The 13854-nt window shown below is 47.4% G+C and overlaps 1 protein-coding gene across 1 annotated transcript in view; it reads right to left on the bottom strand.

The window, feature by feature from the left end:
- The window catches only part of LOC126498141 (sorting nexin-29-like), a 64562-nt gene that overhangs the window by 16795 nt on the left and 33913 nt on the right, over window positions 1-13854 (bottom strand). The window contains exon 4 of the mRNA XM_050136491.1: window positions 12825-12949. Within this exon, the coding sequence (XP_049992448.1) occupies window positions 12825-12949 (125 nt within the window). The remainder of the gene's footprint in view (window positions 1-12824; window positions 12950-13854) is intronic.

Genomic DNA, 13854 nt, shown 5'->3' with positions numbered 1-13854 from the left:
TGTAGAAATATGAGGCAATGATAAACCTGAAGACTAATAATATTGAGTGTGCAAGTGTGGAATGATGAGCACAGAGAAGGGAGTGGAAAGTGTCTCTAGTCACTGTGGCAGGAAGCAGGACAAGGTAGTGCTTCAAGGTAAGCCCAAGGTCACCCAGCAGACAAGGAAGACAATACTTCCCCAGGTAGCTTAGTGACAGCAACTGTGTCTCCAGATGTTCTACCATGCCCTGCCGTGGCCTGCTACTACCCGAGTGACATTAGTCATAAAGGAACAACAAACACCAAGGACAGAACACGATGCTTTGGCATCCCAAGCACAGTGGCTGAGTTTCTACCCACCTTCCTTCCACAGCACTCGTGAGAGCTGATGGGACTTGCAGCCCATCTACTACAAGCCAAGCTCCTGTAAATTTCTGGGGTACTTTAAATTAATTTTTACTTTGTTAAAAAATCTACCACTTCCAGTTATAACTTAGAGATAGTGGCAGGTCAGAACACTTGGTCACCAGCTACAGCACTGTTCTGAAACTGTGGAGCCTGTCAGACATGAGACTCAGCAGATGGACACAGGGGCTGCAACAGTGTGGGGAGTTCTCACCACTGTAACAGATTGGGACGCTCTAAAAGCATGAGCCAAAATAATTACATGCTTCTCAAGTTGCTTCTTCCAGGTACTCCATAAGAAAAAAGGAAGGGACTACTTACTACACTTCTGGAGGGGTCCTGGCACAAGGTGCCTAAAACACCAAGCAAGACAATGCAACTCACTGAGCACACTTTTCCTGAAGAGCCTTCGCATCTCCAGATTCTCCACTAGGAGCCAAGGACCCAGGAAGAATAATAACCACACGGTGTCCTGCTTCACAAGGACATCTCACACGGGATCGGGACGATGGGCAACTCAATGTGGCACTGCGAGAGAGAGTGAGGTCTGCCTTTCTTCCGGAAGACAGGGCGGGCTGTCCTTGTCCACACAGGGCTGAAGAGTAAACACCTTACATGTTATGGGCCACGTGGGCTCTGCAGTAACTGCAGCAAACAGGATGGTGACAAGTAACTGCACTTGTATTCCTATAAGACTTTATTTACAAGGCTGAGCTCCACCTAAGTGACAGGTTGTTCATATGTGCTGCTTAACTTGCTCCCGAATTCAGAGTGAAAAAGTCATGACCACCAGGAGGTCCTTTTTCTGGAGCAACAAGTCATCCCAGATACTCAATGCCAGAACTTCAGAAAAAAATCCCAGAGTCCTGAGCAGGAATCCCAGCTCTGCTACTTGCTAACTGACTTAGTTCCTATTGGGTTTATTTGGCTCATGGTCCACTGAGGAAAGTCAGGGCAGGAACTCAGGCAAAGACAATGGGGAATGATGCTTACTGGTTTGCTCTCCAAATCTTATTCAACCTATTTTCTTACACCAACCCAGATCCATCCAGAGACAGCACCTCACACAGTGGGCTGGGCCCCCCACCTCACATTACTTATTAATAAAGAATATGCACACAGACTCGCCTACAAGCCAATTTGATGGGGGCAGTTTCTCAATTGAGCTTCCCTCTTCCCAGATGACTCTAGTTCATGCCAAATTGATAACAAATTGACCAGCACACTGCCCTAGGGTTCTAAGCCAGCAGTCCTAAAGACACCATCAGGGACTCCACCGAATCCTCTCTGGATCCCTCATGTTAGATATCTGGGAATTAGCACCAGTGGGCTACTGGTAGACACTGCTGTGACAAACCTGACCATGTTTTTCAAGGACTGCGGAAGGACTTTGAAGTCAGTAAGTGCCCAAAGTGTAATAAGTGACTGTGGGAACATGGCAGATAATGCCGAGAACAGTAGAGCCAGTGTCGGACGGCTTGTGAGGTTTCAGAGGGAAGCAAAGCCTATCAGGGCGACTTCTGTGACATTCTGAATTAAGACTCTGTGATTCTGGTCAGTTGGTGCTGAAGAATCAGTTGTGATTAAGAAGAGACCAACATCATGGAGGCTGAATCTTCAGGCTCAGCACACACTGAAGGAAGATAGAGATCTTATTTCAAGTTAGGAACCAAGGCCCTGGGTGGGAGCCAAGTTTGATGCTAATAACCACCCTCTCCAGAGAATTTACATGGGGATCCCAAGAGAACTTCTCAATCCTTTCCAAGGACAGTGCGATCCATGACCTTACCTCCCAACATGGCTACACTGAGGGTCAAGCTCCCACTATGTGAGCCCTTGGGGACACCCCCAAACCATATCCACTTGCTGCATATAATCATGTTGCCCTTGCCAAAGTGTGATAAATTAGGGATATCCAGGCTGGCATGACAGGTTAGTGGGTAAAGGTGCCTTGTCACTGGGAGTCAGACAACCTGAGTTTGATTCCTAATACCCACAACAATGATGTGGGAGTCCCCTCTGTATGCTGTGAATATGTTTTATTGCCATTTGTTAATAAAGAAGCTGCTTTGGCCTATAGGAGGGCAGAATATAGCAAGGTGGGAAGGGAAATTCAAGCAGAGATAGAGGAGAAAAGAAGGCAGAGCCAGGGAGATGCCATGTAGTTGCCAAAGGAGAAAGCTGCCAGAACATTATTGGTAAGCCACAGCCTCATGGCAATACACAGATTAATAGAAAAGGGTTAATTTAAGTTGTAAGAGCTAGGCAGGAATATGCCTGAACCATTGGCGTTGTTGTAATGAATATAGTTTCCGTGTGATTATTCAAGTCTAGGCAACCAGAAAAAGAAAGAACAGCTCCTATTTACACAACAGTGGAAAAAAAGAACTAACTCCCACAAGTTGTCTTCTAACCTTCAAACGTGAACAGTGGCACACATGCCAACCACCCTCCCTAGGTAAACAGGTAAAGAGCATTTAATTCATGGTCCCATGTCTCCCCTAGAGGACACACAGCAGACAAATACCAAGCAGCTCGAAAGCCCTCCAGAGAGTGAGCACCACCTAACCTCAGACAGAAGTCCCAGAACTGTAAGCAATACACTTCTGCCACTTGAAGTAAACAAGTTGCTAATTTTTAATGTTAAAAAAAAATGCAACACCCCCAAAATTTTCATGAAGATGAAGATGGTAAGTGAGCACTATACGTGATTCCAAGCTAACAGGTCTGAAATGTTAAAAGCACAGGCAACTTATTTAGAGAATACCACACACCAAACTCCCAAGCGATACAACAAAAAAGCTGAATGGCTTTGTACTTATTACATAGAGGACATCTGTGATGGGAAACGTTCCACAAAGAAACTGCAGGCTCAATGACATTTCACTCAGGCCTAAACAATCAACAGTCCTTTCCACAGTTAAGTATGAGAGCCCCTGAGACACCCTACCATCTTATTTGCCTAAAGGCAGTCATATAACTGGATATAATAAATCATAGCCATGGGGGGGGAATCACAGGGTTGTCATAATTATTATACACAAACAAGCACTGTGCACATTGTTTTATGAGGCCAGACTAACCACTGTTCCAAATGATAAAAAGGAAACTTTAAGAAAATCAATGGCAGGGCTGGAGAGATGGCTCAGAAGTTAAGAGCACTGCCTGTTCTTCCAAAGGTCCTGAGTTCAATTCCCAGCAACCACATGGTGGCTCACAACCATCTGTAATGAGGTCTGGTGCCCTCTTCTGGCCTGCAGACATACACACAGACAGAATATTGTATACATAATAAATAAATAAATATTTAAAAGAAAAAGAAAATCAATGGCAGTGATGGCGCATGCCTTTAATCCCAGCACTTGCAAGGCAGGAGTATGTGGAACTCTGAGTTCAAGGCCAGCATGGCCTACAGAGGGAGTTCCAAAACAGCCAGGGCTAGACAGGAAAACCCTGTCTTGGAAGGAAGGAAGGAAGGAAGGAAGGAAGGAAGGAAGGAAGGAAGGAAGGAAGGAAGGAAGGAAGGAAGGAAGGAAGGAAGGAAGGAAGGAAGGAAGGAAGGAAGGAAGGAAGGAAGGAAGGAAGAGGGAGGAATCAAGTAAAAGCTGGGCATGGTGATACACACCTTTAATCCCAGTACTGGGGAGGCAGAGTCAGGCAGATCTCTGTGAGTTGAAGACCAGCCTACTTGACAGAGAGAATTCCAGGACAGACAAAACATCAAATGACCCTGTTCTCCATCACCACTCAAAAGAAGGAAAATCAAGTACCAAGCAAGATTTACAGAAATAGATGTAAAATCTTAAAAAGCAAGTACCAAGCAAGATTTACAGAAATAGATGTAAAACCTTAAAAATCAAATTCAACAATACATAAAAAGAACCAACTGGGTTTGCTCTGGGAATACAGGAGTGGCCTAATAGAGACACCAACTTCAACAAAATCAGAAAGCAAAGATGATAAAATGCAAACCAGATTAGGATAAAAGCTCTTAGCAGCTAGTTCCCTGACAGAAAGGAATATCAGTCCTTTGAGATCAAGATCATGACAAGGAAGTCCATATTTCTGCTGCAGCTTAGCAGCAAACTGGGGGGTCTGTCCAGAGCAGCAGAGCAAGAAAGGAAAAAGAAAGTTCATTACCTGCAAAGACTAAAAAGAAAGCCGAAGGTGGAAGGACCCACGAGTAATCCCAGGATCCGTGAGGCAGGAAAAGAAAGATCTCGAGTTAAGCCTGGGCTACAGAGCCAAGCCTTATCACAAGAAAACAAAGACAGGCAGGCTAGGGAGACAGCTCAGTATAAGCCATGCAGAGTGAAAAGACCCGAGTTCAAATTCCCAGGCCCATGTGTAAAAGAAGCCAGGTGCAGAGCTCCTGTGAGGGGAGGGGGTGAAAACAGGAGCATGGGTCAGGCAGTCTGGCACTCACAGCAGACAAATGAGTCTTCTCAAGCAGGTGCAATGTCCTCTGACCTCCTGACCTCCACAAGCATGCTATGGCACTCATGCCCCTGCATTCACGCACACCCAAAAGCATGTGCACATGCAGACAAACACATGTATATACACATAAACAAAATTTTCAAAAATTTAAAACAGGAAAAAGGAAGGAGTAAAGCCAAAAACTCTACAAACTTCTAGAATTAACCAACAACTTTAGTAAGAAACATGATTAATGAACAAAAGGTAACAGCATGTCTGGGTACCAATATAAAACATTGGAAACTATTTTTAAATGCTACTTTTAACATCAAAACATTTCAAATATATAGAAATAAATCTAAGCAACAATACTCATGGATTCCATAAAACACTGAGAGCTAACAGGACATCAATACGCATGCTACCTAAGAGTCACAGGCCGGAATATTCACTACTGCAAATAAGTGACTTTCCAGACTCATCTCTGAATTCACTGTAATCCCAAGTGTGGTGCCAAGAGAGATTTTTTTTTTTTTGTATATGTGGAAATAGACAAGATGATTTAAAATGCAAAAGAAATCAAAGAGAGCCAAAACAATCTAAATTTGAAGATGTGGAAATGGACAAGATGATTCAAAATGCAGAACCTAAGAGCAGCCAAAACAATCTAAAAAGATAAAACCAAAGATTTACACTTACCAGATACAAAGGCTTTTCTTAAAATCACAGCATAGGTGACAAGGTGCTGTCGCTAAACCCTCTCCAAAGGGACACAAACACTGTGTAATGGCAGAGTCACTAGAGCTAATGAGGGAGCCTCAGTTGAGAAAATGTTCCAGAAGATCGGACTGTAGGTGGGGCCACCTCTGGGCCTCTGCATCATCTCCTGCTTCTGGGTTCCTGCCCTGTGTGAGTTCCTGCCTTGACTCCCCTCAATAATGAATAGTGCTATGGAGGTGTAAGCCGAATAAACACTTTCCTCCCCAGCTTGCTTTTGGTCATGGTGTTTCATTGCAGCAATACAAACCCTAATTAGAACATGCTGTCTACCTTTCCTCCTAAGGTGTCAATGACAAACCAAGGCATGATTCTGCCAAAGTTGACTCTGGGGAAACAATGAGTTTCTTGGGATTCCTTACAGTGTGTCCTTACAGTTACTTACTGTATGGGTTACTTACTGAGTTGCAGGTGCTTCTTCCCCAGCCCAGTGGGCCACCCCTGGAAAGCTTCTATCCAGCAGGCAGAGATGGAGCCTCCTCCTTTAGTTTTCCCCACAATACACTGTAGCCCTCCCACATGCAATTAAAGCAGAATTGCAAACAACAGGGGGTAGGGAGAGGCTGACTACTCGGGTGAGCATCTGCTGGCCCTCCCCACCCCTCCACGATGGGGTCTTACAGTCATCGGGCCCAGCTGTGTCACCCCTTTGCAAGGGGCACAGCTGACCTTTCCAAGTTGCTGGTGTGCTTGCCCAGGAGGAGAGTCACAACAGTGCTATTGGCACAGGTTAAAAGACTATCTAGATATGATGTCCAGAAGAAAAAATATATACCTGGACTCTTGATTTATGACCAAAGGGATGTTTCAGGGCAGTTGAGGAGCGCCAATAAAGAGCTCTTCTTCAGTTAGACTTCCGCAAGGGAAGAATAACATCCTAGCCCTCACATATGCAGTACTCAGTCAGCTATGTGACGATCCTCATGGTTTTAGAATAAGAAAAGATTTCTTAAGCAGATTCAGAAAAATTCAATTAATAAGATGAAAGATAAATTAGGCTATGAAAATGGAGTACCATGGGGCAGGGAGGCTTGATCCTGCCTCAATGACGTGATGGGACAGACTGAGTTGACTTCCCAGGAGAGGCCTTACCCTCTCTGAGGAGCGGGTGGGGGTAGGGTGGGGAGAAGTGGAAGAGTGGGGTGAGAGCAGGGAGGGGGAACTGGGATTGGTATTAAAAATTAAAAATTAAATAAATAAAATTTTAAAAAAGAAAATGGAGTGCTTCCATCCATCAAAAATATCATTACAGGGTCAGTTACAGAGTGGGAGAAGTTTCCTGTGTCCTAGGAATAAAGAATTTGTATCTATAAACTATCAAAAACTCATACAGATAAGAAGAACAGCAACCCAAGGGAAAAAATTGGCCAAAGTTTTGAACCTTATAAAAGAAGGTATCTGGGTAGCCGACAAGCCTGAGAAACAGGGTCAACACCATGATCACCGGGAAATGACAATGCCTGGAAGATAAACATAGTTATGAGCCAGGATGTGGAACCACCCCAGGTCTGGTACACCTGGACTACCTGCTGGCAGAAGCTGAACCTCAACCACAGTCTCCGGCTCAGGTGTGTGAGCCCCATAACTCATGAATTTACCTCCAAGACACATACACATCCAAAACACAACAGAAACAGTTCCAGAAGTAGTGCGCTTAACAGCTCCAAAGAGATTAACAGGCTATGAGGAACTGACCATCAGTGGAGGCAGATCAGCTCCTGGTACCCAGCGGCCCAACAGAACCTCACAGAACAATGCTAAAACCACACACAGATGAGGACATGAAGTTTCCTTCGAAACGAAGCAAAACAAAGGCCTGTGTGAGAAACGGGAGAAGCTCCAGGCAAGGCTGGGTGGCAAGCCCAAGACACGGGAACATGAGAGCCTAGTGACACTAGTGATGCTACATGGAGCTGCTTTGTGCTTCTGTATTACCTTGTATTCAATGTTTCATCACAGTTGAGGTTACAAACACACATCGTGGGACTGGGAAAATGCTCAGTAAGAAAACTGCTTGCTGTACAAGCATGAGAACTTGAGTTCAGATACCCAACATCCTCAAAAAAAAAGTCACTTTGCGGGCTGAACCCCGCATTTCAACATGAAAAGATGATCAGTGGGTAAATATGCATGCTGCCAAGTCTGAGTTCCATCCCTGGGACCTACTACCACGATTATCTTCTGACCTGTATACTGAGGCCATGGCACACCAACCACACACACACATATAATAAAGCAAGCAAAGCGCTAGCCAGGTGTGGCAAAAGTTAGTTCTGTAATCACAGAACTGGGAGGCAGAGGCAAGGGGATCCCTGAAGTTCACCAGCCGGTTTAGCCACCTGGTGAGCTCCAGCTGTCATGAGGGAACAAATGAGGGAGAGAGCAGTGGGCACGTCCTCCACACACGCATGCACAGGTGCACACACAGAATACTTCAGCATCCTCATCAGCACACAGGACAGGTCTCTAGGACTCTGGAAGGTGAGTCCCCACGCCATCCGCATGCTCAAATGTATTTCCTTGACCCTGGATCATGGTCTAAAAAGGACAGAGGTAAGTTATCAGTATGTAGGGTAGAAACAACCTCCCTCGATTCTGACGAGGAACAGCAAACAGCCAGCACCAGAAGAAGTTGTCCCTGTGCTGATAAATAACTGGAAGAAGGAATGTGCTAAGTCAAGGAAACAGCCTGTGCAGATTATGTATGCATCTCCCAAAGATCCCAGCAAGCCCAAGGGAAGTTCCCAGTTGGATGTGAATGAGGAGGTCGAGGCGCTGATTGTCAAGTCCCCCCAGCAGGACAAGGAGCCCTCTCTGTTCAAGGTGTTATACAAGACCTTTGGGCCCTACTTTCTCATGAGCTTCCTGTTCAAGGCCCTTCATGATCTGATGATGTTTGCTGGCCCCGAGATCTTGAAATTGATTATCAACTTTGTGAGTGACAGGGAGGCTCCCGACTGGCAGGGCTACTTCTACACAGCTCTGCTGTTCTTCAGCTCCTGTCTGCAGACATTGGTTCTGCACCAGTACTTTCACATCTGCTTCATCAGCGGCATGCGCATCAAGACAGCTGTGGTGGGCGCTGTCTACCGCAAGGCCCTTGTGATCACCAATTCAGCTAGAAAGTCTTCTACGGTTGGGGAGATTGTCAACCTCATGTCCGTAGATGCCCAGCGCTTCATGGATTTGGCCACATACATTAACATGGTCTGGTCAGCCCCTCTGCAAGTCATCCTAGCCCTCTGGCTCCTATGGCTGAACCTGGGTCCTTCAGTGTTGGCTGGAGTGGCTGTGATGGTATTCATGGTACCCTTCAATGCTGTGATGGCCATGAAGACCAAGACCTACCAGGTGGCACACATGAAGAGCAAAGACAACAGAATCAAGCTGATGAATGAGATCCTCAATGGGATCAAAGTACTTAAGCTATATGCCTGGGAGCTGGCCTTCCAGGACAAGGTCATGGACATCAGGCAAGAAGAGCTGAAGGTGCTAAAGAAATCTGCGTACCTGGCGGCTGTGGGCACGTTCACCTGGGTCTGCACACCTTTCTTGGTGGCTCTGTCGACCTTTGCTGTCTATGTGACAGTGGATGAGAACAACATCCTAGATGCAAAGAAAGCCTTCGTGTCCCTAGCCCTGTTCAATATCTTGCGCTTCCCACTCAACATCCTGCCCATGGTCATCAGCAGCATTGTGCAGGCCAGCGTCTCCCTCAAACGTCTCAGGATCTTTCTGTCTCACGAGGAGCTGGAACCAGACAGCATCAAGCGGTGGCCCGTCAAGGATGGTGGGGGGATGAATAGCATCACTGTGAAGAATGGAACGTTCACATGGGCTAGGGATGAATCTCCCACACTGAATGGCATCAACTTCTCCATCCCTGAAGGAGCTCTTGTGGCCGTGGCGAGCCAGGCAGGAGCTGTGGCGATCGCTGGAGTGACTAAGGGCAGGCAGGCGGGACTCTGTGGCAATCGCGTTCGGGGCCGCGTTTGCGTCCCAGGCTGCGCGGCTGCGGGCGGGGGAGTCGGCAGCCTGCGTGCCTGACCTGCTGCAGACACAGCGGGTCTAAAGAGCGGGTGCTGTGCCCCACGTTGGGCGCCAAATGCAGCGGTCGGATTAATAATCACCAAAAGTAATAGGTATTTGAACAAGTTTAATAACAAAACCAGACTCACGAAACCAAGGTTCCAGCGGAGTAGCCGGCGGAGACAGGAGAGGAAGGGAAGGGGCGCACAGCCTCTGCCCGCCCAATATATCAGTAAACATACGCCCGAGGGCAGCCCGCCCCCAAGGGGAGGGCTTATCCCTACAAGCACCATCTCATGCTTCAGGGATAGCAGGGAGAGGCTGGCCATGCCTGGTGTGAGGACACCTTTGCCAGTGGACTCAGCGCCAACCAAGGGACAGCAGGCTGCGATTTAAAGTAGAAACCCCTATTTCAACATGAAAGTCCACAACTTTTAAATGTTAAACTCTTAAAAATAAGTGCCTAAGGAACCAAGTCACTAAGCTCAGTCACCCTGTGCCCAACCCTGGAAGACCACATTCTCGGCGTTCTCGGCGGTCACACATCCTTCAGTCAGTACTCTAAGACGGAGCGTCTCTCTCTTCAGAGGGAAATGAGTTTGCTTTGTTTGTGGTGCTGGGGATCGAAACATGTGAGCTCACACGTGTTAGGCAAGCACCCTACCACTGAGCTGATGCCCAGTTGAGGAGGCCCAGCTGTACACAGAGCTGATACAGCAGCCTCCTGGCTACCATAAGCCTGTGTCGTTATTCAATAAACAAGGACAGCATCGAAGATGACTGAAATGCGGACTGCCCTGAATCTGGGCCTCTGATTGCCTCATCTTACAATGAGGAAACATTGGGTCAGGGAGGAGATGTCCCCACAGGCTCCCACCTGACAAATCACTGGGAAGGATGACAGCCCTGCCCAACTTAAGCCACAGGTCACAACCCCTATGCTACATTATGGGGTGAGGGGCTCATATCTACCCAATCCTTCTCTCTGGATTTCACATTCCTCATTCTATCCCAAAGGACTGCTCCTGGGGCTCTCCAACTTGATCTCAGTAGATAAACCACCAGTCCTGCTCCCTTGGGAGGCTTTTAATCACTCCCTGCAAGGGAAGAGGTCTTGATCAGCCAAGGCGGGGCTAGCAGCCAGTGAATGGTTAATTAAGGCAGCCAACAGAGATGACAATGAAACCCTGGCAGCCACCCCAGGGCTAAGCCAGTGCTCTGTTCCTGGCTTCTAATTGGCACAGCAGACAACAGCAGAGCCTGTCCCCACTTCCAGGCCACAGAGGGAAGCTAAGCTGAGGCAGGTGGGGCTGAGGGCTGAGGCCCTCACAAAGGCCTCGGGGCTTTGCTGGTTATCAGAGTCAAGAAACAAGAGACTATTCTAGCCTGTGAGGCCACAGGAAGAGCTAATCTCCCTGTGAGGCCAAGAGGTCAGAACTTGTGCAGGATGAGTTGAAGGAGAGGGCGAAAGTTCAGGGAGCTGGGGAGGAAGGGTCACTCCTAAGCAACACAAGCCATTGTCTCCCATGAGCTGTGGCACAACCTGCAACCACCCTCAGAGACCATGCGCTCTCTGGGTTCTAAGCACTAAGACTCAGAGAGAGCACCCACAGGATCACAATCGCCCAAATACTGCTTGCCTCTGCGGCCAGCAGCTGAGGCCACCCACTGGAAGCAATCAAGGGCCCCAAGTAAAGATGGAAACAAAGAAAAAGTGGATTTAACAAACACAGGGGACTCTGAGAAAATCTTACCAAGCAGCCCAAACCCTGTCCCACACCAAATGTAGGCTTAGGATGCACCCCAGGAAAGCTTCTGAGACCCCACTATAAATCACTGTCGTCAACTTCTGAGGTAGGCAAGGTGGGCAAGGCACCTTGCAGAAGCTGACTGAAAGACACTGAGGTCTTTGACCCAGATTTTCTTAGGATTAGCCCCTCCTCACCTTTTTTTGTTTGGTTTGGGTTTTGTCTGGTTTTTGAGACAAGGTCTCACACAGCCCAGGCTGACCTCAAACTTCTTATCCTTACGCCTTCAACTCCCTAGTGCTGGGATTTTAAGTATGCACCACCAAGCCTGGCTCCCTGGCTGGCTTAAAGAAGACCTGGGGGTACTAAAGACAATTATGTGTGAAATTCCGCAGGGAAAGGAATTCACCCCAGGCACAGTCTCTCGATCCACAGAACCGTGGTCTTTTCTGGGAATGAGCTCTTCATTAGATAAACAGGAATCAAAGGTTTGCTGAAGAGCTGAGAGAAAATAAAGAAGGCCTAGAACTAGGTGTGGTGGCAAAGGAGGCTGGGGCAGGAAGATTGAAGGTCAAGGTCAAAGACTGACAGCAGACAGCCTCACTGGCTTGGCCAGAGGCCACATCATACCATGGTATCTGACAAGACTATGTGGACAAGGTACACAGGAGACCCTGGTCTCAAATAGAGGCATCGGCCAGATTCCCTCAGACACCCCCACCACACACGCCTGCTCTGTGTGAATGGCCAGTGGAAAGAGGACACATTTTTCCTCAGCAGTAATGCTTGCATTAGCATGAGGACAAGGAAGAGTTGGGAACTGGAGGTAGCAGGCAAAAGAAAGGTCCCAAAAACTCTGCCTTTGAAACATGAAGAATGGAAAGATGCCCAGCCATCTCTGTATGACAATATATTTCCAAGCTCATGGCCAGAGCAGAACATTCACCTGGCAGGCTTGCTCAGCCATTCAGTGGGAGCAGTAAAGGCCTATGTACTTCTGGAAAGAGGAACGAGTTAGCGTGCATCCAGGATCATCAAGGGCCAGAGTCCCACTAAGCACCAAGTGTTCCTTGTTTTCAGGGACAGTATTTTACAGCACGACTCTGAGCTCTGAGACCTGCGGGGTTTCTGGTGCTGCTGAAGTCATTTAATTACACAATGTCATGCTATCCCCATGCATCGAATTCAAACAGATTATTAATTTCCCAAACACTGCTACACCACACTGGTAGAATCAGTACTGTGGCTGTAGACAGCCAGCCCCAGAGGAGATGGTGGCTATTGGCTCTAGGAACCACATACAAAAGATGACTTCATTTAAATTAAGGGGCTAGACAGCCTAGATTGTTTTACCTGTTTTTTCACTCTGTGAATCTCTAGGCACACAAGCACAAGCCTAGGCCCACACAAAGAGCCTGCTATGGAAAGACAGACAAGCAGCAAGGCAGAAGTGGGCATCAAGTACCTGTCTCAGTTTTGCTGGCAAAGCCCGCCGCCTGCTTGATGGCTGCTGCTGTGAGCGCTAATCCTCGGCTCCTCTTCATGCCATGCTGAAGGACGGCTTCAAACTGGGCACACAGACAGGTCACCCTGCAGGAGAAGCAGGGACTCATCAGTCTACCTGGGAAGTGACAGCAGCAGAGTGGGCTCCAGCACTGAGGTGAGCCACCAGGTGCGACTCCAGAAGACACCTGGATTTGCAGACCTAGAAGCTCCGAAAGCCCCACCCTATTTTTGTTTGATTCAAGTCAGGGATGCCCCTCAGGACCAGTGCTGGAAGAACAGGGGAAAGGGTGCCAACCAGCAGGTAATGCAAAGCCAGTTTAAAAACAAATCAGTCCTGTGGGAACTGCATTCAATTCACAAGTCTCAACTCTTAATTCAGATCACATAGTTTACAAAGCACAAAGCTAGATGACATTTTCAGAGGCTGAATCCAGTAGCCTGCCAAACCAGAAACACTCTAATTTCATGGCCTGTTACTTACTGTCATGTGAATTCTTGTTACTTATTATATTATAAGAGATTACATCGTGAATTCCTATCTAGAGGTGACAAAATTTTCAATTAAGTTACAATTGCTGTGCATTTAATTGAATTTCTCAATAACTGAAAAAAAAAAAATGGGAGCTTCTGAGCATGCCCGTGGAGAGATGAAGTCAGGGAAATCACATTGGATTCTCAGGTCCTCCCTAGGTTCTTGGGCCTCTGGTTCTTGGCCCATGCTTTCTGAGCCCTTCGATTCACAGCCAATGATAGCTCCCATGTGCTAGGCCTTGTTCTGGGCTCTGGAAACACAAAAGGTGGGGGAAAAGGTGGGACACAGTGACACACACCTGTAATTCCAGCTCTCATGAAGCAGAGGCAGTTGGATCTCTGAGTTCAAGGCCAACCTCACCTGTTGTCAGGTCAGACAAGGTTAGAGAGAGAGAGACAGAGAGACAGAGAGAGAGAGAGAGAGAGAGAGAGAGAGAGAGAGAGAGAGAGAGAGAGAG

This window comes from Alexandromys fortis, unplaced genomic scaffold, assembly GCF_014885135.2.
Source record: "Alexandromys fortis isolate MF-2015 unplaced genomic scaffold, M_Fortis_MF-2015_v1.1 scaffold_29, whole genome shotgun sequence".
NCBI classification, from domain to species: domain Eukaryota; kingdom Metazoa; phylum Chordata; class Mammalia; order Rodentia; family Cricetidae; genus Alexandromys; species Alexandromys fortis.
This window is presented reverse-complemented; position numbering and strand designations above follow the sequence as displayed.